This window comes from Haliotis asinina, chromosome 4, assembly GCF_037392515.1.
Source record: "Haliotis asinina isolate JCU_RB_2024 chromosome 4, JCU_Hal_asi_v2, whole genome shotgun sequence".
Taxonomy (NCBI): Eukaryota; Metazoa; Mollusca; class Gastropoda; order Lepetellida; family Haliotidae; genus Haliotis; species Haliotis asinina.
The window spans coordinates 40,796,189-40,820,564 of NC_090283.1; the positions used below are offsets into that span (position 1 = coordinate 40,796,189).

General features: G+C 40.6%; 2 protein-coding genes across 3 annotated transcripts in view; both read left to right on the forward strand.

Annotated features, from left to right (window-relative positions):
- The window catches only part of LOC137281569 (uncharacterized), a 35,272-nt gene extending 30,540 nt beyond the window's left edge, over positions 1-4,732 (forward strand). For both annotated transcript variants that reach the window (XM_067812881.1, XM_067812880.1), the window contains exons 2-3: positions 3,109-3,221; positions 3,642-4,732. In XM_067812881.1, the coding sequence (XP_067668982.1) occupies positions 3,179-3,221; positions 3,642-4,732 (1,134 nt within the window). In that variant the 5' untranslated portion in view covers positions 3,109-3,178. The remainder of the gene's footprint in view (positions 1-3,108; positions 3,222-3,641) is intronic.
- A 12-nt stretch (positions 4,733-4,744) lies between these two features.
- On the forward strand, positions 4,745-24,271 carry LOC137281568 (uncharacterized). The gene is made up of 12 exons (XM_067812879.1): positions 4,745-4,904; positions 4,990-5,073; positions 6,166-6,734; positions 7,131-7,299; positions 11,875-11,914; positions 12,817-13,844; positions 15,468-15,526; positions 16,306-16,401; positions 16,777-16,872; positions 17,901-17,961; positions 18,776-18,844; positions 20,748-24,271. Exons 1-12 carry the CDS (start codon positions 4,745-4,747, stop codon positions 21,401-21,403), a joined length of 3,087 nt encoding a protein of 1,028 aa, XP_067668980.1. The 3' UTR covers positions 21,404-24,271.
- Positions 24,272-24,376: the final 105 nt, after the last annotated feature.

The window sequence follows — 24,376 nt, forward strand, 5'->3', positions numbered from 1 at the left end:
TGGTCAGAACTGTTTTTGTGACATAAAGCAAAGACATCGATATCATTTCTAAACCTTGTGAATCACTTTTGAACTGGTTTGTAAATTATTAAGAAAACAGATCACAAAAATTCGTCAAAAACGGCTACTGTATTGCATACCTCTACTTGCGTCACACAAGATTCCATATTGGGACCATCACATTTTTTATTCTATTTTTATATAAGTGATTTAGTAGATAGCATAAAAAGGCACAAACGTATATTTGCTGACGACTGCTCACTTTCTCAAGCGGTGAATTCAAATCTCTGCTTTAAATTCTGTTTAATTCAGCCAATTCTGTTTAATCTAGACTGTCGACTTTATCTCCGGTGTAGTGCTTTGAATGCAAATAAAGCAAATAGACTCATTTCTAGTTGTGCTTGTATATACTACAGTGAAGACACAGTTCATTATCTTTATATATGTAAGTTAAATACTGTTGTTAGAAATAATACCTATTCCCATGTACACGGCCATAGATTCCAACCTTTGTTATACGGAATACCTCCAGCTAACAACGGTGTCAGTACCACCACAAGAGTCCCTGCATCTGGATATGCTTAGGTCAAAACGACTTGATAAATTATGCTAGACAAATATGTGTACAATGGACGCTGTCAATACCGGCACTTGCCCAAGCCGGCAAGATGTCAATACTGGCATAAAATCTCAGTCCCATTGTTTCTTGTACATTTCTCATCAACTCTAAAATCCATTGTCTAAACTGGATTGTTTTTTCAGTCCCAATGAGTGCCGGTTTAGACAGCTTCCACTGTAAACAGTTAATGAAGTGTACCTGTAAGCAAAGGTTTATAAGCACCTACAACACACATATATAAATTAAATTGTCGTTTCGTTTTGCGTATCCAATTCATTTGTACAACGTGGAGATGATATATGTACTGGTGAGGTATTGATATAGGCCAATTTCTCCTTCTTTACCAAACCAAAAATGTTACATGCAGAGCCTCTTTGCTGTCAAGTGTTACCTAGATATGAAGAAGTGTATTTTTAAAAGTGTGCTTTGGGCGGTGGGGTGTGTCAGGTGCAGCACCATGGCACACCAGCTGCAAAGGTACAGCCATGGCCTTACTCTCGAAAGGGCTTGCGAAAGAATCCACACTGACTGCTGTCTTTCCGTGGTAATGAATAGTGACCATCGACCATGACCATGACAAAAACCAAACCAATAAGCTGCATTAAACGGCCTCCTGAAAGAGGTTGTTCATGATAATGGACCCCAATTTATATCGGAGGACGTGAGACAGTTCTCTACTGCAAAATGGTATTAACCTCCACCGTATCATCCTCCGTCTAACGATGCCTCAGTGTCTGGGACAGGTCAACAGGCCATTTAAACAGGTGCTTGCAAACTTCACTTCACGTACCAAGCAACGTGACAGGTGAATCGAACGCCCAACCTTTGTCACGAGGAAAACCGTGAATATGTTTTTTGCGTGTCAACGTGTTCCCAATTTATCCCCATAATAGTCCAGATTGACAAACTGCTAAATATCTTTAAAGATGGACTCACAAGACCTGAGCAATTTTGCAAAATAGGTTTAAAAACTGTTCAGTGCATGCACTGGCAAAGGGACATAAATGGTGTGCAATGTTACAGGTTGCTCTGTATAGACTACTGTTCTGTTAGTGGCGTGTTAAAGTGTCCTTGAGTATTACATTTGTGTTAACGGATGACAAACTCCCCTGCAATTATGTTGCAAAGCATGTCAGCAGACATATATGGTCTGGTAGACACAGGTGATGAACAAGCGATAGTGCTTGCAGTCACTCGAAAGTGTTGAAACTGGTTTGTGCTGTTGTCGCTTTGTTCAATCTGCATTTCACTGAGTAATATGAAACATGTTCTAGTGCACTAAACAGATATACAAACGGAATGGATTGTACGGCCAATGAAAACTTTCTCGTAAAAATTTGGTTTGGTTAGCTACCCGGTATGTGTGATATATTTAAATTCACATTGTCTCTTTATTACGATGCTCCTATCAATATCAGCTCACTACAAATAGTGTTTGCACAATCAACAAGCAATGACTGTGCACATATTCTATAATGGACACAAGAAAATTGATAGAAGTGTACATATTATTAACACGGGGAATATGCATATGAAAGCCACTGAAAGCTACTGTTTCTTAACAAAGTTAAGTGTTTCTGACATATCTAAATCTTAACGCGAAACAATGTCTCAAAGCTGAAGTCATGTTTGTAGCTTAAAACTAAATGACGAAATAGATCAGAGAATATCTCATGACACATGTAATATGTAATATCGGAAATACAGCGGACTCAAATCGCTCCTGTCCAAGCCAGCAAGTTCTCAACACTTGTATAAAATGTCAGTGCCATTGTGGCTTGTTCATTTATCATCAGCTCTAAAATCCGGCACATTGTCTAAACCGGACTGTTTTTGAGTCCCAATGAATGCCGGTTTAGACAGCATCCACTGTATATACGTAACTGTGTGAATTAACTTTTGATCAGAAACTTTAATTTGAGAGAGGTTGATGTATATCTGTCAGAAACTCAGCTTATTACGGTTAAACTCAAATCAGCCCAGCTAGGCATTCTCAATGATACCCGTGAAGGATCGGGGTAGAATAGGCCTTCAGCAACCCATACTTGCCATAAAAGGAGGCAATGCTTGTCGTAAGAGGCGACTAACGGGATCGGGTGATCAGGCTTGCTGACTTGGTTGACACGTCATCGGTTCCCAATTGTACAGATCGATGCTCATGCTGTTGATCACTGGATTGTTTACAGACCGCCGACATAAAGCTGGGATATTGTTGAGTGTGGCGTAAAATACTGACATCGCAACGACATTAAAAAACGTCCAAGCAGGAGAAATAGATAAAACCTATCTAAATGTAACAAAAATTATAAGCATTGATGGGGTTGCCTTAAGACACTTTGGCAATCATTGTAATTATGAAATTTATATTTCAGTCTTTGTAAATCGTCAATTGTGTTTTCTTTATCGGGCAATTACCACACTGTGTACATTAATAAAGCCACGAAAATATGTTTTCTTTTTTATTTAATTCAGACATTGCATGTTTTCAGGATTTAGGGTGACTGACCATTTCATGGCCAACTGGTGCATCTTGGATGACATCGCTATGTTTGTGATGTCATGTCATCCTGTCATCCCTCTGAAGTGATTAAGAAGTATACAGGTAATACTATTAGTTCCTACTGCAAATTTAGTATCATTTATGCAGTTTTTCAAACGCTTTCTTAGGCTAAAGATAACCTGTTCGTCCTTCCAGCTATAGCAAACAGAAATATGTTGGGGTGGAGCCTGTGCCACATTATTATTATTTGATGCGTATTAACCAGTGGGTTAGTGAGCGTATGTCTTCAACAAAACATCAGTAGTCCAACTAAACTATGGATACACGTAAAAATCCAAACATTTACAATTACTAAGCGTAATGTTCAAACCCATTCATATACGACAATATACCATCAGGACATTGAGCAGTTCTGGCTCAGATTTCTCGAAGTAAACATATGTTTTTACTGACGATGTCACTTGTTTTCACTTTGCCATGGACTCTTCCAAATATGTTTGCTGTCCTTTATAAATTTTCCAGATGGGTGCCAAAAATGTGAGGCGGTTGGAAAATCATACACGTCTTCATACAGCAGTATTAACATAATTTCTATCCACACAACCCGGTCTATCATCTGTGCTGGAAGGAAATCAGGGCCAGAGTTCGAAAAGAAAAGGAAAACTCTTCACAGACTCGGGAAGATAGTCTCAGCTTGGAGGAACAGCGGAGGAGGCCAAGTTCTGATTCATGTCGAGGGTCAACTACTGGAGGACAGGTGTCTGGAACCGTTTGATGAGTTCATAACCAGGACTCTCTCTAATCTCCTTGATGACGAAGAGTTATACGTGGACACATACGTGCGACATTGGCTCTCTGAGATTCATAACTTTCAATGCCATGCGGACTTCATTCTTCTGAATGTGAAGGAAACGAAGAGAGTAGCCACTGTTGATTTTAACACGAAAGCAAGGAACGATATTGAAATCGTACCAGTAACTCCCGCCAGTTTGTCTAAATGCATGATTAGTAGACAGACTAACACGGATTCTCAAAAATTCAAACGAAAGGGTTTATGTGAAAATATTCAGTGTCTCCATGAAAGCAGAAATACGGAGATCAAATGTTTCCATGTTGACAAATTAAGAAATCAAACAGGAAAGCAAGTTTCTAAAAGTCCGTCAGATTTCGTGGATTATCTATGGTATGATCTCAAGCTGAAAGATAACCTGACATCTATGTCCAAGATTGAAGGAGGCGGATCGTACTATGTTGGAATAAGTGAGAATACTCTGGACATTGAAAAGTACAGGACCAAACTTCCTTACATTGATGGGTTTTACCTGGAATTTGAAGCATCAGATATTATTAGAGACATTAAAGCTAAACTTCAAAGTGATTCAATAGCTTTGCAAACGGGAACATTTTGTAGTGTCCCTGACGATTTGATTGAAGTGTGTTTGCATTCAATTTCTGGAACTAAGAGACGTGTTCTGGAAGTGGCTGTTCGTTGGTATGATGGTATCATCTTCAGTGACAAGGACGGACCGAGGGCGTATGAAGTGAAGAACAATGCTATACAGCGGATGGACAAAACTACCTGGTTAGAGCGATTTCAAGCTATCATAGTGTAATAGTCGTTCACCATGTATGAGCATTTATGGTTACCGGGACAGATGTATGATAGTGACGACAGTGATGACAACAGTATTTCCAGTCGGTACAGCTCGGAAGGAGAAATTCCCTTACCGACCTATGATGACCTGTCTGACGCTGATGATCCTGAACCACGATTCAAAACTTCTGGTAAGACTATATTGATTTGCAATATATACATATACATATATGTTTTGTTTCTGTATGATTTATTAATTTGATATGCCTGTTTCAGGTGATGCGCACCAATCCAGTATTGTCTCTACAAAGGAAAAAAGACAGATACTGAGAATTCTATCAGCAGAGTCGGAACGACCATGTGCGTATTAGATGTTTTGTTTGCTAAGCAAATTGTTTTGTCGGAATTGAATATCCACAGTAAGAAACAATAGCATCATGTTGCATACTCATTTATTCTTTATGTAGAGCAAACCTTATAGGACTTGTCTATGGTGTGTATAAACTGGGCCCAGAATGCTTGTGTTTTGTCTCAAATACACTTTGGCCAAACTGAAGATACGTCTAGGTGTTTATTTATTTTAAAGGGGCACGTCCTGTGGATAATTATCATAATAAGTATTTTTCTAGGTGCAACTCCGTCATTTGAAGCCACATTTAATATTATGATATCCACCGAATGATGCGTCAACAATTTACTTTTGTTGTCTTGTTCATCTAAGCAATGATATGAATCTGCTATTCCTTCCCAAGGCATGTTCAGATTGAATTATAACAGCTCGTGAAAGCTAAGTGTGAGTCAGGAATGGAAACTAACACATGGCCATAGCTTCGTGTTAGTTTCCATCACCGGAGCTTAGAGTATCCATTATGGATTCTATCTGGAAACTGAATTCACTGAATGGATACCAAATGGATGTCAGGATGGCAAACAATTACACAGTTTATGATACTTAGTTCAAAACAGCGCAATGGAAACCAACATGAACCTGGTTTTATGTTTGTTTCCATTTAGTGAGATCTGAGAATTGCAAATTCCAGATATGGAAACCAACAAGAAACCCCCGAATTTGGTTTCCATTTACAGAAATACCAAAATCACAGATTCCAAAATGGAATGTAGTTGGAAACTCAGTGAGTTTCAGGGAATGGAAACCAACTGGATTCCGCAATTACCCACATTACGGATGGTTTCCAGGTTTCTGGAAACCAAGTCATTTTTGTAGTGTTGCAGTGTAATACTGGAGCGCGATGTCAAACGGACCACTCACTCACTCTAGCTACAGCACATGCAAATGGCTCTCCAAAATAAAACCCAAAAAAAACAAAAAACAGTACACCTGTCTTTTGCTTACATGACCTATCTGATAGTGACTATTGAACCCTGAGTACGTGTTCCCTGATTTAATTCAATATATCATACTTTTTTGTTATTTTGTGATGGCTTTTTCAGCCTTTGGCATTTTCCCGATCAGTATTGAATCCACACCAAAAGAAGAGTATGCCCAAATTGTACGTAGACTGAGAGACCTACCAGACAGAGATTGTACAGTCATCATCGCAGGAGGCAGCTTAATGAAGATGATAGACCCATCTTGGGAGGGGCGAGTACCTGCGTCTGTCCTGTGTGATGTGTGTGTGTTCTCGCCAACACAGCCAGTCATGGTGCTGACATTCACAGCTGAGAATGGAGACAGCCTCAAGACCCTTCAATACAACACCAGTTTTGCGACGTTGTTTATTAGACATGTCAAGGAGGATACGAAGTTTGATTTCAGTGCTGTTCACGTCACTGTAGACAAGCTGTCATGGCAAGAGACACACAGCTTCCTGACAAGGATCAACCAAGGTGTGAATTCAACCAAACTCATTCGTTTTCCTACCGAACTGCGTATGGGCATGGACAAATGTACAACCATTATGAAGTCCTTCTTGAAACGCCTGTCCAAGGACACTGAGGCAGAGAGGATTTCTCCATCTTTGAAAGATACAGCAAATGTGACAACCATAATCAAACACGATGTACGTACACATTTTGTGTTTTCAAGTAAATTCACCAGTTGAATTGCAGTGACCTTTAGCGAGAAAGGTGGAAGTGTTTAAATAGTATTTGAATGTGCATGGCACAGGCTCAGCGAACAGTTTCAGACACTTTTTCAAAGTTAAAACGTATTTGATAGTTGTAGCCATATTTGTAGTTCAATTTGGCAATGTTGTAACCATCATAAAAACCAGGTTCATTACCTTTAAAATCTTGAAACGCAACAAAAGGAGAGAATGTATAGTCAACGGAATGTTGCTGGAATAATATCCCTAATGGAAACTGAAAAATCATGATACACGATATATATGGTTTTTCCTCCACAATCACATTTTGTTTTTTTTTCTTCTGCATATTTGTTTATTTTCCATTTTAAGGTAGCGGACGAATTACAACAGATACATGCAAAGGATGTCAACCATATCAACCATCAGAGTGTATATCCATATCATGAAGTGCGAACAGCCCTACTGAAATATCTGTCTGCTCAGCAGGAGAGACTGGAGAATGAATCATCCCCTCATATCATTCAAGACAAACCATCTGGTAAATATTTACTTTTGACACATCAACATAAATAAGCATCTGTCAAACCACTTATTAGAAAAATCCAACTTGGACAAAAAAAATAATGAAACATAATCGACTTGTATCTGACCTGTCTTTTTTTTGTTAAAGATACTTGAAACTTGCAGTTCTCCACAGTCTCTGTGAACTACAGTGTCCCCAGAGATTCTATTTTTGGACCTTTGTTATCTACCATGTGCACCAAGCACTTGGGGGAGGTAATCCAGTGCCACAATGTCCTACATCATGTGTATACAGATGACACTCAGATGACCATGTCAAGGCTTGGATGACCACCAGTCTCCTCAAGCCGAATGAGGACAAGACAGAGGTAATGCGAGTCGGCCCAGGAAGTTACTATCACATCAGAACCATTTGTTGTCTTCTGACTGAGGATTCTACAACAGCACTTATTTGATCTCTCATGCACTGATTGAACAGCCGTCTGCTCCATATCTCACAAGAACTCATAAATCGCCTCCCGAGAATTCAGAATACTGCAGCACACATTTTCAACAAACCCCCTACATTTGCAAGTATTATTCCGGTTTTGAAACGCCCACATTGGTATCTAGGAAAGCGCTGCTGCAAATGCTGTTGAAAACAATAACCATAACATCGAGTTCGATCAGTTTTCCCATGTTTTTCACAAATTCTCCATGAACGGTTCACAATGCCCTATCTAACCCCTTCTGTTCTCCAACAAGGAATTGAAAACCCAGGAAAGGCTCATTCCAGTACGTGTCCAACAGTTTTTCGATGCTGTCCGACGTTTCTTTGGCACGTTGGGGTACATCGCCTTTGATGTAGCCGAGTTTGATCCTGCAAATCCCGAACTACTTTGAGTGGAAGTTTAGGTTTTGCACCCCTGTAATCTAGATGGTTTAAGTCATCCGGAAGAAATTTAACGCAATGTTTTCCAGCCAGTATTAACAGAGAGAGCGTTTTTCTCATGCACGTGTTCACATGATCGATTTGTGGATGAGCTTTCAATCGCAGTGTGCCCTTGTCATCAATAACAAGCTTGGAATAGTCTCCATACAACGGCTCGATCTAATGTTTATCACGTTTTATAATGATAATAATTGTTGATGGTTTGTTTGACGAGTTCGTCGCTCAGGTTGGTAAACAAAGTGTCTTCCTCGTAATCCCCCTCATCGAGCACACCAACACCCAAATTATCCATCGGAATGTCAACCATTATATTTATTATATTAAATTCATATATTTTAATGTACATAATGTTACAGTATGGGAAAAATCTAGATCATTCCGAAGATTAAGAGAGCCTCTCAGTGACAGAGCCATGCATCAGTCTGTAACCATCCAAAACTCCTAGCAAGATAGATGCTATTGGTTCGATTCCCCAACCTGGGGACGAATAACTTCATCATTATTTCATCTAATTTTTCAGCGTTGGTTAGTTTATTTTCCCCAAGCAGTGTTTGTTGATATTCGGACCTCCAATTTGGGTTAACCATCAAACGTCTGGGGGTGAACAGGTAGCTGTTGTGTGAGTCGTGGAAATCCATGGGATTTTCCAAGATATTCGAATAAGCAGCCTTTGTTTGAACCTGGTGAGAGGCTCATCAAGAGAATCGTCTTAGGTGAGGAGACGCAAGTCCCCAGTGGGTAGATACTGGCCCATGGCCTAGCCATACTGGATGTTGGCGTTGAGGCAGAGGAGGTGTTTGGTCGGTTGATTCAGATTATAACCATTCACATACTTTTTGTTGGCTCTTGCGTAATGTTTGGATGCCAAAATCTCTCCTCGCAAGCCTCTTTTCAGTGAACAGGTGCTTGTCATAATCCATCGATAGTTTGAGTTTCACAGTCATTTTCTTGAGCAGAGCATCCCTAAAGAGACCAAGGGAGGAGAACTAACACGCAGGATCCAGGCCGTACTGTTTCGAGCACATTTTTCTGAGTATCTCAAACACGTCAACCAACAGGAGTACGTCTGCTTTCAAGTACAGGTCATGATATTCACCCAGCGTCTTCCAGGCCTGCGTCAGCCAAGTTGCAGTAAAATAAGTTGAATGGGGTGGGGGTGGGGGGGGGGGGGGGGGGGGAGTCGTGACTCGTCGAACCTGGACCAGGGAACTGAATACTGTCTATGAATCTCAGACCATTTACCGAGAATGAGATATATTTTACCATGTGGTTTCAGGATGCATGTTAGGTTGCCATCAACCTTCACGATGACCTTCATTATCAGGTAAGAGTTGTACCCGCGGAGACTGTGAAACACAACAGGGACTTGGATGGTTTTGGTACTGATTTTGAGTTTGAGGTTGCATGCGCCTTGAGCAGCTCCTCTGTACTCACTGGTGATATGGCAGTGATCTCTCACAGAACCACTGTTCATCACATGCGTGACAATTCTTGACATTCTTGTGGGCTTGCTGGTTGGCTTGAGTCAGCTGCATAGGGGCGATAGCATACAACCTTTTTCCTGATGGCTTTCTCTTGCTGTTGCAAACATGTGAGAAATTTTTCGTTCCCATCAGGGCCTCTGTATACCACTGAAGTGTTGTTTTTTTCCGTTGCATTGGACGACTATGTATCCAAAACCACATGTGTCAAGTTCCTGTGTTTCATGCATAAAACTTCTAATGGGCTGATAGTGTCCACCATTTTAATGAGATCTTCGAAGTCGGCATAAATGACGTAAGGCACAAGCATTCGATTTTTGTGGTTGGAGAATTTTAAGATGTTGATGTTGTGGTTGGGCTTGTAGATTCATACAGTCATCTACCCCACACTTAGACAATCCTCCCAGTGTGATTCTAATAAATCTGCTCACATTAAGCAATGCAGGCATCATTCACTAAAGTGTTTTTCATCTTTCTGTTTTGTTTGGCCGTACAACAGCATGTTTGAGTGTTTTATCCATGCGTAGTGATACTTGTCACGTCGCTGAATCATGAATACATTGACAGTCTTGCGGCCCTCAGTCACCTGGCTGATCCTGTGCACAATCGTTTTGTTGCCTTCATGCCCAAATACGTTGATGGCTATGTGTTCATTCTGTTTTTCAATTATAGTGATCTGAGATAGTTTGTCTATACCATCCCAGTTGATTCTGTCATCTTCAGGATAGCTCAAAAGTCTGTCAGAATGCATGTTGGCTTGAAACAATGCAGATCTGATCTTTACCCTGAAACGATTATTACCTCTGTTTTTGACGTCTAGATAGACTTATACAGACCGATTTTTATCCACGACCAACCTGGAACCCCTGTGTGTGTAGCGATCCAGAGATTCTCATATTTTTGGCAATGAGGTGTTGATAGCAGGTTTTCACCAAGTTGGCCCGATTCTTGACGTAGAGTATTTAGAAATGTAGAACAGAATGATACATTCCAGAACATCTTCTCTGTATTAGCTGGCTTGTTATTAGACGCATTTGATGTATGGGTCATTTTGGGGGAACTACACGACAACTCGTGTAAAATTATTTGAGGCATAGTGTTCTCCCTTATTAAAGTGTTGAAAATATTGGAATAAGTCTGACGAGCAAATAAATTTGTCATTCACACTACAGCCTTTCTTCCTGCAGTATGTATACTCGCTATTTACGTTCCCATTCACTCTCTCATTAACTGTGAGTAAATGGAAGGCGTAACACATGTCGAGCAATATGCGACCAAATCAATTTACCATATTATCTTGCGATTTACGATTCTCGACTGGAGTGTCATCTTGGTCACAATATGAACCGAAGTTATGCGCGTCATCACTAGGATGTACAGATGGAATATTGAGTCGACAAGTTCTAGCGTTCATATCTCCACATAACATCAGATGTGAGCTACTGAACTCTATTACGTTATCAACTTGTAGTTGTTCAATACTGCAATTTGAATCATAATTGTCAAAGTAACGTGAACCCATGGTGGGTGCAAATCCAGTTAATATCTTTATCGATGACCCATCCAGTCAGAACAAACACGCATACAAATTCAGGTAACCCTACATATTCATCGATTTGCTGTTGAAATTCCCCGAATTGATATGTTTTACCAGTGGAGTGAGGCGGGCTGACAGCTTTTTCTTTACAGACTGAATCCTATTTTCTCATAGGTGAGGCTAGGGCTCAGCAGGGTGGTCGACCGTGAACTGGTTCAACATAGTCAACATACACCACAGCTTGGTCAACACAATTCTACAGAAATTCAGTTAACCGTGCAGTCCTTTTAAGAATCTTGTATATGTGATAGAAATGCATACAGAGTTGTCATGCCTATTTGATACACTACACACCAAGACTTATCGTATGCAATAATTACCGGATAATACACATTGTGTTTTTACACAAACTGTAGGCAGAAACTAGCCATGATGACATATCTTCCTGAATCTTCCACTTAATAAGCTGATGAGTTCAGTACAAGGTTACACACATACCACATAATGAAGTTATACACAGTTTAACCAAGTTCATCATTAAAATCATGTGGCATACAATAGCTTGATCTTAAACCTCACACTGACCTTCATTTTATCAGTTTTATTTGCATTTATTGATGCTTAAATGTGCTTTTTTCACAGAGGTGAAACATTGGGACGCTGGTGCAAGAACATCGACCACGTAAGACAGTTTTAACTCTTCCCCATTGTTATTCAGAGAACAATTGTTGACAAATGAGCATATACACATATACAGGAATGCTACAGGTAAGAAGACAAAAGAAAATGGTCATACACACTATTACATCTGAAAATGATAGAGAAGTTTCAGACATGGGTTATGAGCCACTAATAACCACTACTGGGTCACCTCACGTGGAACGTGCACTGTCGTAAAGTGCACACTCAGCGCTATTATTATTTTCTGAACACCACCATCACGAGCGTCGTCACCTTAGCAAGTGCCAAAGAGAGCCCAACTTCAGCCTTCCAGAAAGTGCGTTCAGAAACTCTGTTCATCAAAACATGAAACCAAATTCGAAAACAATCACGCCATAAGGTTTTACACACGCTTATGCTGCAAACAAACTGCTTTCAGGTAGATTAAGATGAAGTGCGGGTTCACATGGGTCAACAGACCTTTATGATGCCTTTTGTAGAAAGTGAATCTGTTTCTTATTTCCATGACAAAAGGTTTGAATTTGACTCTGTTAATACCGGTGTGCTTAACAATTGTAAATTTAAATTGAAGTATTATGGACTAATTATAATATTATTTAAACCTTTCCGATGTTTCTACAACATACTAGTCCACAAGTACCATAACAAGGCTGTTACCAACATGCCAAGGTCGGATCCTTGAATCAGAGGGGACAAGGGGCAGGGAGCAGTGAACCATTCATGTGAATTTGTTTATGCTAGCAAAGGTTTAATACTTAACAGGGGCTTTGGTATATAGGTATTGTATTCTCCATGTATGCTGAAGGATTCACCTTTTTCTAGAGCTACAACATGTTTCTGTCCAATGCCTATGTCACTACATTGCATGATTTTATTTACTCATTCAAGCTGTCTGTCTTTCAGAGTAGACATTTTCCCGACCTGTTCCATCTGTCAGCTGCAGTTGACACTGAAGGGCCCCGCCCCCTACCTACTGCCCTGTCTACACGTCGTGTGTGAGACATGTGTGACATCTGATGGCGTGATATCATGCCATACCTGTCAGAGGGAGGTCAACCTCACAGACACAACCCTCCAGAAGGATGCAGTGAGACAGAAAGAAATATTCCACCTGACGGCCAAACATCGACCCACAGAACTTCTCTGTACACATGAAGATGACGGCAACCAGGCCGTGTGTTGGTGTCAGGACTGTCAAGAGTTACTCTGTGAATACTGCCAGACTACGCACAGTAGCCTTAAAGTTTTCAGAAACCATGAACTTCAAAACATCAGCGACATGGTACCGACTGTCTCGAACATTCCAACATCTTGCAACATCCATGAACACGACTCTCTGTATCTCTTGGACAAAAGCTGCGAGAAGTTAATCTGTGCGAGATGTAGACTTAGCGATCACGCAAACCATGATGTTGAGGAGTTGGATGTGGTTGCTGATGCTGTAAGAAAACAGATGTACTCTCATAAGAATATTTTATCAACGATACAGGAGCAATTAAACATACAGCGCGTCAAACAAGGAATGGAATGCACTCAGAGAACGCACAGTATTTGGAAGAAAACGGTTGACCATACCTTCCAGATACTGAGATCACAACTTGATCAAAGTGAAAGGGAACTTATGATCGATCTCGAACGTCAATCAAATGAATCTAATGCAGGACAGCATGGCCTTCTCACAGCTTATGAAGACGATTTGAAAACATGCAAAGGTGTTGTTGACTACATCGACAAAGTCCTGCTCTATGGCTCAAAGTTAGACCTCCTGGCCGTGGAGAGTTCAGTAACAGGCATGACTAAGACATGTCAAGACACTCATAGACCAGAAACACACATCATTCCTCCAGCTCTCAACAACAGAAACATCATGTCAAAACTCAGGTCCATCATTTCAGGATTTGGCACCCTTTTGACACCTCAGCATGTTACAGGTATGCTTGCTGAAAAAAATAGTTCTTAAAATTATGAGATGTGTACAGTTAATGTATGTAGGTTTGAGTGCATTATATTAAGACTTCCTTCACGTGCTTCCATAACATCGACTTGCTCTTGTTTCGTATAATGGAATTTGCTGATTAATTTATATTCTCATAAAGAAAATAGATTTGACATAGGAACAATGTGTATTTTCAGGACAATATTTGACACAAACTAATCCAGGCTGAGTGAGTAAGTGAGTTGAGTTTTACGTCGCACTCGGCAATGTTCCAGTTATATGGCGGCGGTCTGGAAATAATCGAGTCTGGACCAGACAATCCAGTGACCAGCAACATGAACATCGATCTGCGCTATTGGGAACTGATCACATGTGCCAACCAAGTCAGTGAGCCTGACCACCTGATCCCGTTAGTCGCTTCTCACGACAAACATAGTCGCCTTTTATGGCAAGCATGGGATGCTGAAGACCTCTTCTACCCCGGGACCTTCACGGGTCCACAGAGTAAATCATTGGGAATCAAAACGTGGAGGATTGGTTATCGACGACAAAACGTTCAAAAACAAACGTTGAACAAAACCGTAACGTTACACTCACGTTTGTAGTGAATCGTTAAAACGTACATGAAATGCACGTGCATCATAAAACTGTGTATCAAAAAATCCACATCAAGGATACTCCAGATGTACTGCTTTAAGCCACTATAGACAACAAGAGAGTGGAATGACTGACACAAGTTCACCGACACAACACCATCGGCTGTTTGCAAGGACGGGAATTGCCGTATATAGTGGCAGGGGCTTCAGCTTGTCCAGACAGATCATCTCATACCTTCGGGCCCGATATAACACTACTGTTCATGTTAGTGACAGACCCAACCTAGAATTTCCACCTCTGTCTGATTGCTACATCCGGTTGAGACATCTTCGTTCAAACACCACGGCCGCATCATTGACAACAATCTAAATCTAAACGTGGACTGTGCGGAATCTCTGAACAGACGGTACGCAGGTAGTTATGGGAAGCCAAAACTTCACGTTGATCCCGTCATCAACGTCAACGTCAACGTCTGATCCTAGGGGCATGACCTCTACCTCACGTTGCAGCTGTTTGACAGGATTTCCTCCACCCAAACAATGTTCACGTGTTACCTTGGCCTACTCGAACACCTGTTTCGTCCCCCATTGAACGTATTTGGGGTACTTTGGCGCTTGCCCCAGCGTAAACTCCACATAGACTTACACACAGCACTTCACCGAGACTCAAAACATTCCTCAATTCAGTATTGAGCATCTTTTCTCTTCTATGGGTCACCGCGGTTAAGCTTTTATTGATGCTTGCCTTGATCACACCCGAGTCATATATTTTACTCTGACCAAGTGACTTTGACAGCCCTCTGTGGTTTTACCAAACACTGTCTTGATAACCATGTTTTGGAAATGTGTAAACTGACAATTTGACTGTAATTGAGCAATGATGTTATGTTTGAATCAGTTATATGCACTCAGTAAGTAAACTGCAAAACAGCATGTCAAGTTACTCCTTTTCTTTTTTGAAGAATATATATTCGATCAGAGCCCGCAAAGCCTGCATTCATGTTATGTTCATATGTGTTTAGACTCGAATACTCAGACTGATGATGACTTCATGGCCGACATAGAAATGAAACACAAGACGGTGAGTACAGTCAATGCAGTCATCATGATTCTTTCCTGTAACGTTGGTCGATAGTCGTTACCTTTTATATCAAGGAGCGACCTAGAGTATTTGTCGTTGTCTGAACGAGTTGATGAACACTTCACCCAAAACCTTATTGCAAACTATACTAGAACAAGAGGTGGACGATATAATGTCACATAAAATCTTGTTTGTAGCACTAAGTATTATTAGCACTAAAGGTGTCAACCATGGGTCAGATGTCGACCAGGCACCATAACATATGCCACTGTATGTCCTCCCCGAACGTAGTAGCAGGCCGATAGGTCATAAAAAGTCTCGTTCGATCTCCATATTGCTTTTACAAGGATACAGACGGCCTTTAATGACCGCCCAGGATGATCATCCTCTCTGTGTCAACAGCGAAGCGGGTAACATTGCAGCATATTTGCAGTAAGGCTTGACCAAAGTGCTCGATATTTTCTAATGTTAATCACGACACACCTATATCTTTTAGCTCATAACAATGTGTAGTTGAAGAGTGAGTGAGTTTAGTTTTATGCCGCACTCAGCAACGTTCCAACTATATGGTGGCGGTCTGGACCAAAGAATCCAGTGGTCAGCATGAGCATCTGTCTGCGCTATAGGGAACCGATGTGTGAACCAAGTCAGCGAGCCTGACCACCTGATCCCGTTAATCGCCTCTTACGACAAGCACTGTCTCCTTTTATCGCAAGCATGAAGGCCTACTCTACCCTGGGACCTTCACGGGTCTGTAGTTGATAAGATATTTGTTACAGGTCATTGCTGAACTGAAGACGAAGAATGATTCCGATGAGAAACGCATTGAAAGACTTACAGATGAATACAATGCTGAAATCAGAAGCTTGCAAACGGTTTGTTTCTTAACCTGCATATACTTACATCTTCATATGTTATACTCAAAAATGTTACCTGAGCAATATCATTAAGTCTAACTTCAGTATGAAGAATATTTAAGGTAAACGTTCAATTAAACCTCCTCCGCAATTCAATATTCTTCCTTTCGTATTGGGTTAATTTTCTCTTTTTACTGACAACACACGTCGACCTAACATTAACCAGTCCTTTGGACAGATTCACTGAACTCCCAGAAAGATCACATTTTCATGTTTCAAGTGGGTAACTCTGCAACATATGTGCAGTAAGGCTTGACCACTCAAATGCTCGATTACAAAAACACATGTATCTACTACCTCACAGCAATGTGTAGTTGGAGATATTTATTACAGGTCATCGCAGAACTGAAGACGAAGAATGATTCCGATGAGAAACGCATTGAAAGACTTACAGATGAATACAGTGCTGAAATCAGAAGCTTGCAAACGGTTTGTTTCTTAACCTGCGTGTACTTACATCTTCATACATTACATCGAAAAATGTTATCTAAGCAATCTCACTCGCGAGTGAATGAGTGAGTTAATGTTAACGTCACATCGGCAATATTTCAGACAGGAAATGTTGTACATACACTGTAAATACAAGGAGTTAAATAATCATCGTCGGAATGTAATGAGAATATCGCAAAAGTAGGGAAAACTATCAAGCATGTAAAATCGGTTGTTGAATGCCAACTTAAGATAGATCACCATACTAGGCAAGGTCTACCGCTGTTTTACCCTTTCCCTTCGGCTGCTGGCGATTGGAGGCATTTTTAGTAACTAATTAAAACGAGTGAGTGTTACAATACCCTGCCGTTATTGATCTGTGAGCATTGGCACCCCCCCCCCCCCCCCCCCCCCACACACACACACACACAGCCCCCCAACCACCCCCCCAACCCCCACCACTGAGGGCATTTTTAATATGTATATACATTATAAATATAATTAGGTTTGATGTATAGATTGTTTAAGTTACAGTTTGACCGTGACGGTAAATATTAGCTCACTGACTAACTCGTTTTTTATAGAGATGTAAATGTGGCTTAACGCATTTGTGACGGCACACATGCAAACATGTTTTGGAAAGCCTATTGAAAGACATGTTATCGTATCCCACTTGTATAGATCGATGCTCATACTGTCTGGTCCAGCCCCGCTTATTTACAGACCGTGGCCATGTATCTGGTATATTGCCGAGTGAGGCAAAATACTGAACACACTCACCCATTGTTAGTCTATGATAGTGAGTGAGTGAGCAATATTCCAGCTATATGGCGGCGGTCTGTAAATAATCGAGTCTGGACCAGACAATCCCATGATTGTCCAACAACATGAGCATCGATCTGCGCAATTGGGAACCGATGACATGTGACATGTGTCAACCAAGTCAGCGAGCCGTTAGTCGCCTCTTACGACAAGCATAGTCGCCTTTTGTTAGTCTATGATAAGTAATTAGCTTGTTATAATTTCAGCGCATCAATGAGAAAGAACTCATCGAGAAGAGAGCGCCAACAACCATGGACTTCTTGCTCGGTAACTTAGTATTAGCTTTCTCCTTTGACCATTCCCAGTCACGTAATAGTTCTTGTATCAACAAGCCTGTTTGTCGTCATAATGGTAAAGGCAAGTGAACGGCTTCTCTCTCTCTGAAACCAAAATCAGAACCTCAGGACAAGAGAAATCTTATGGATAACAACTCCCTGACATAACTATCACAACGTATCTGGGCTATTCCTTGCCCTTTTGTCATGTGGATGATGATATAGTGAATAGTATATACTAATATAGAGAGAGTATGACTTTTTGGTGATACACCTGGCACAAGGGAGGTAACCACTTGATTTCTGTTGATCTCGGGCACTTATCTAATTTTCTCCTTATACTGATGATTGACTCATTAATTGTTCTTTTGCGCCAATTCCTGATGCTGTTATCCATTAGATTTGTCATGTATTACTACACCAACTTCTAAACACCTTTGAAGAATCTTACCTCAAGACAACTGACATTACATGAGACGGGGAGTACCTACTGATGCTACATCATTGGACACGATATAACCAATATAAATATAATCAATATCTTTATTTGAAAATCACGACAAAACCTGTGTTGTGAGGTGTGTCGTAATAACATTTTTAAAAGTGAAAACAAGACAAGAAAATTACACGAAATGCTCGGTTGTGTGTAAGGTCCTTTTCTTCGAAGAGCTAAGTGTAGATGAAGGAAGGCTGAACAGGCCGTTACAGACTAATTCTTATCGCGTTTAACCTTAACGTAATATGTATAACAGTGGAACCATATGTGTAACCTCCACAGTAATGGAGACGTAATATTTATGTCACAGGTGTGGCCAGGAAGTGTGCTGTCCATGAGCTGAAACCAGAACCTGTAAACAGATCTATGTTTCTGGAGTGTAAGTACATCTTGAATCTCCCATGTATACCTCATATTACTATTTGTCGGTTCCAGTATGCCCGTCTTTTAGTACAGGTGGTAGAGCTACTGGTCTTCGTCTCTCTTGGCTTACCACTCAGTCCACTCATTCTTTGGACACGTGTAAACCATGTGCTGGGAAAACTGAAAATAATGAGCGTGATGAAAGGGTATGAAGAGGTATACGGTGAAGGATAAGATGGCAACACGAACTAGCCACCTGAGGCTGTTGCTGTGCCAATATACTGCGGTGTAAAAGGGAAATCGGGCACTTGACGGACGAGGAACAGGAAGTACACAGTTGACCACTTCCCTGATTGGTACTTGGGGATGTGAAAAGTCGTTTCAACACAGTGAGATCACCACCAGCTAAGTTCATATGGTCCAACAACAAAGTTTAGCAAGGGCATAGTCGGACCCAGAGGGCACAACATCTTTCCCTTCCAGTTTTTTGTTGTCCTGAAAGTTTATCACACCACCATTGAAACTCGTCAACGCGGGTGAACATGAAGTGTGTACACCAAATTTAGTGCAGTGGCAAAGGGTGAAGATAGGTACTTTTTGGATTAAAGCATAAAACTTTCCAGAAGTGCCAATTTGTTGCAATAAGTGAAATATATTCACCGTTCAAAGAGTGAGTGAGTTTAGTTTTACGCCGCACTCAGCAATATTCCAGCTATATGGCGGCGGTCTGTAAATAATCGAGTCTGGACCAGACAATCCAGTGACCAACAACATGAGCATCGATCTGCACAATTGGAAACCGATGACATGTGTCAGCGAAGTCAGCGAGCTTGACCATCCGATCCCGTTAGTCGCCTCTTACGACAAGCATAGTCGCTTTTATGGCAAGCATGGGTTGCTGAAGGCCTATTCTACCCCGGGACCTTCACCGGTACCGTTCAAAGAAATCTAACAAACAAGATTAATGGCTAATAGTAAAAGATACAATCTATCATCCAGTTCTTGAAAGAGTTACCTTTTTGATCATACATAATGTTGTCAAACATTGATATCTGTGATTCCGAAATCACCCTTAACAGTTCCTTAACTCTCCTCTATGTGCATAGGAGTTGAGAAGACTTACATATGCACTTTTCGAACAAAAGTGAGGTTGAGACTTCAGGCCACATTTGATAATGTTGTTGATAATGGTTCCAGGAGAAAGTCTGTTTCCACATACATTATATTAAGCTCTTCTTAAACTGCTCTGTCAGTCACCTACTGTATAGCTTCAGAAATAGCCAGCAATGTGGAGACAGTTAATGTGCCTGGAACTCACCGGCATCATTAAGTCGAGGATAGCATCACTAAATCTAAATGATAATCTTGGGTCAAGCACTGCGTAGACCTTCTTCCTGAAGGATATTTGGAAAAAGGATGAAAGGAGTTTATTGCCTGGTCTATTGCATGCTTCTCGTCAAACTCAGGAACAGGTTGTAGCAGGAATAGGTTCTCTCCTCTTTAAGGACAAAGCTCCAAATCTTTCTATGGTTAGGCGTAGTATGTCTATCATCAAGATGCATCTGATAACATAGTGTTATTATTGTCTGTGGAGATATTGCTGTAGATTGTTTCTACCTCCCCCATTCACTCTCATTTTCATTGCTGACGAAAATGGTCGCATAACCCTTGTTTATTGAGTCGCTCTTCTTTACTCCTCTGTCAGGTTAACATATTATCAGATAACCGAATGATATGATAAACGTGTACCAGAAGAAGTCATCCATCACACTACAGCAAAGAGTTTCTGTTACACTATATGTAATGGGTTCTATTGTTCTTATTCAAATCTCACTTCGTACACTTTTCACTTTATCAATTTATCGTTACTAGTTGTGTCATGTTTTATTCACAATCCAACTACGTGTCCTATGCTGTAGGTACACCACTGAAGTATGACAAAGACAGAGTCAATCTCGACAAAGTCCACATCAACACAGAAGGAGACATGGTCAACAGAAAGTCGGACACCAGACCTGAAGGGGAGGGGAGACTAGAGAAGTACACCGGCACATGCAGTACTGTCCCCCTCCCACAGAGTGGCTGTCCCCAGTATTGGGAGGTAGAGAACAGGGTCAGTCTGAACAAACCACTCTCAGGTGTCTGGCTCATCCTGGAGATTGGAGTTTGTAGGCAGGAGGAGAGAGACGTGAGTCATTGTATAGGTGAACGTCCTCACTCCTACAGCATTACCGTCGCCCACTGTACTAAACACGGCGGGATATGCGGGTGCATATGTAAGGCGGGGAAGTGTGTACTGCATCTGCCTGACACTCTCCCCAACACAGCAGGGGTATCGCACACACTACATTACGGTGTTGTCTATGATGACGCCAGGAAGAAGATTGTCTTCATTGATGTGAAAGAGGAGAAGGTCATGTCAGCATTAGACAATGTAGACTCTTGTGAACCACTGTGGCCTATGTTCGGGCTGTATAACCCAGAGGACTGCGCTGTCAGCATGAGACTTGTAGAGGGCAACGACATCAACATGACTGAGGAGAAGAAAGCAATGATTGTCAATGCACTGTCGTGACGTAATGGGAGCAGAGAGATTTTGATGGTGTTGATGATGAACAAAAATAGATATGAAGTGTATCTGTGTAGTATATTATACATTTGTACTCAACTGACGGGCAAGACAATTGTCACTGACGATAGTTGATATTCAAAATCACAGAGATAGTACCATCCGTCGAAAAGGTAATCTGGGCAATAGCTGTTTTGCTGCATCACATATGCACGGTCATAAGGAAAATGCGTTGTTATTATATGAACGTTGAAATGAAATTTCCCTACACTTTTTTGAAGGTCAAATGTTGTGTCTCGGATGGTGATGCATCTGACATGCAATACTGTAAACCTGTCTTCACACATTTCATTGTCAACGATGCGGTCCAACGACATGTATGTTGTTGTAAATATGTTATGTTCAGTGTAGCCGCCCTCACACACAAACAAAACTCTGCCTGGAGTGACAGGGAGAGCGAAATGCAAATGCGATGGTCTGTTCCAAGTACTCGGCCTCGCCTCGAAATGATACAAATGCAGTTGTTTTAATGTTATATTTTTGTACAGATTATTGTGAACCTCACGCTAATTGGTTGTGCTATGTTCCAGCCTCACGATCCCCATTTTGTTTCACTTTTTATCGCGGTTCCTTTCGAAAATGCAAAATATGCTATAACTGCATCACAGACAATGTATGCTAGAAACTTTTGTGTGTTTGAGACTAGTATTTGCAGTAGTCTGCTAGAATCAAATTTAGATGATAAATTTCAGAAAAAAATCATTTGAAACTACAATTGATTGTTAAACAGGCCCTCCCCTACATGTTTACTGAAAGAGCTTGGAGACACTAACCATCATCCTTCAGTTGACGTAATGATAAGGACATAAGTTGTTCTGATGCTTTCACTTGTTCATACGTGATACCAAGGGTTCAAATGAAACACTGAATTTGATAGCTCTCAATATAATGTAAACAGCCCTATCTTCAATATGTGGGACCCAATGGTTTTGAAAGATTTAAATGAGTGTCTCAAGACCCCGTCTAAATATCAATCAAGCATTCTAAATCTTTCATTGTTGATTATGACAGGAAGTTCATGTACTCTACTGAACACATTTATTGGGTATAATCTGAAGACATACAATTACCGAAGAGGTACCCAATGACAGATCCTTTTTTTTTGTTTTCTCCATTTTGTTAGAAATAGTATATGCCAATGTGTTGTCATGACTAATATTTCGTTAACCACATATGAAATGCTGGATATGGTTTTGCGATTGATCCGTTCAAGATATAATGGAAGCTCATCAAACACAGAACATCGAGAATGACCGACTACTTTTGACCGTCTCGTACACTTTACAGTGCGAGAATACTGAGTGCTCAGCTCTCCTCATCACTTCTAAATTTAAAATTCTGTGCCCCGCTATATGTCAGTATGTTGTGTATGAGTGGGCTAGCACTATAAACACAGCCTAAGTCTGCTCATATACAACAAACGTCCAAAACTCAATCGCTTCGTTAATCATCACTCATCTGTCTTCATTCTATCTTTAATTCACTTTTCATGTCTCGCAAGTGTCTAACTGAAATATGAGGATGAAATGTTTGATCTACTCCAGTGTAGGGAAGATGGTCAGTCCAAACGAATTTTGTGGAGGACGGGTTAAAATACATTCTAGTCCGTCCTCACCTCGGGTCGGTTTTCAAATCTCGATGGAGATGTTGATGACTTGTCTGAAGACAAGTTTTGAAATGCTGCACCCAGATGATTCCATAAGAAGACTTTTAACAGTCCAAGCTCTATGTGTGCAAATTAAATGATAACTTATAATAAAACAGCCACTTTTAAGCCTTGAAATAATGTTTCATTTATATTTGGATGACAGATCAGAATATGGCAGGACTGGTAGAAGATTTGACCAGCCAGTCCTGTGGCCAGGCTAGATTTTCTACATCTTTCCTACACTGGTAGCCTACACATGTAACTGTATCTCCTGTTAATTGTCATTGTTCCTTTGTTGAATCATTTTGTGTTAACACCAGTACGTAGTTGTTATGTTACTAGTACTGTAACCAGTCAGGACTTATTTGTACTAACCTAACCCGTGACCGTTTACCTTTACTTTACTACTACACCCCATCTCTTGACTCCAAAACAAATAGAACTTTTAATGACAGATTACTAGATGACTTTGTCCCCATGTGACCATCAAAGCTGAAACTATTTTATTTTTCTTATTACGTCAAAGAGGATCATTAAGATGTAAGGTAATTGCATGTGGTCAGTTGGTGATATTTGGACGCAATCTATAGATGGGTAAAAAGACAAGTGGTCGTACGAACTCAGTTTTGTGGGTGGGAGTCCGTGTTAAACAGGTACATGGTATCTTGTCCCGACTAGACATAAGCAGTCACACACTTGCACTTACACACCGCGCTACAGCATTGCAACACACTCGGTACACAAAGTCACTTTCACTTCTGGACAAAATCAACAACGCAAAAATATACAGGCAAAACAAAACAGAAATACATATATACCAAATGTTTTTCCCTCACGAAAATACGCGTCACATTTGAGTTACGCATTTCTCACTATCATAATCGGATGTCTTATAACATCGCCAACGTAATCTGTTGTTGGGTGAAGCACATATTAATTTTCACATTGCGTATTTAACAAGTATTTGCACCAGTTTCCCCTTGTTAGAGATTCATTCCGTTTTCTTGTGTAGCTGCACAATAATGCATGAATTTAAACAAGCTGATAATACTTGTAACTAGCCAGAGTTTTCAGTTGGTTAACTCTTGATATACATAGTCATGATCCCATATACGCTTGTACCTTTTGTTTATTATCTGTGATTGAAATAAAAAATATTAAAATGTTTTGTGTCTTTTAATACTTAACTTGATGATAAGTCGCCTTCCCGTCAGTTGTCCTTTCCTTATCAGATGGTAAAACCACAAGTAGACATGGCGTTAACCAAATCC

What these genes read in the sequence shown, in the direction of transcription:
- LOC137281568 (XM_067812879.1), top strand. Translation starts at nt 4,745, where the DNA reads ATGTATGAGCATTTATGGTTACCGGGACAGATGTATGATAGTGACGAC. An exon ending in TAGAAATGAAACACAAGACG is followed by an intron (nt 15,527 to 16,305) that starts GTGAGTACAGTC and finishes TATTTGTTACAG; the next exon opens with GTCATTGCTGAACTGAAGAC. An exon ending in AAATCAGAAGCTTGCAAACG is followed by an intron (nt 16,873 to 17,900) that starts GTTTGTTTCTTA and finishes TTATAATTTCAG; the next exon opens with CGCATCAATGAGAAAGAACT.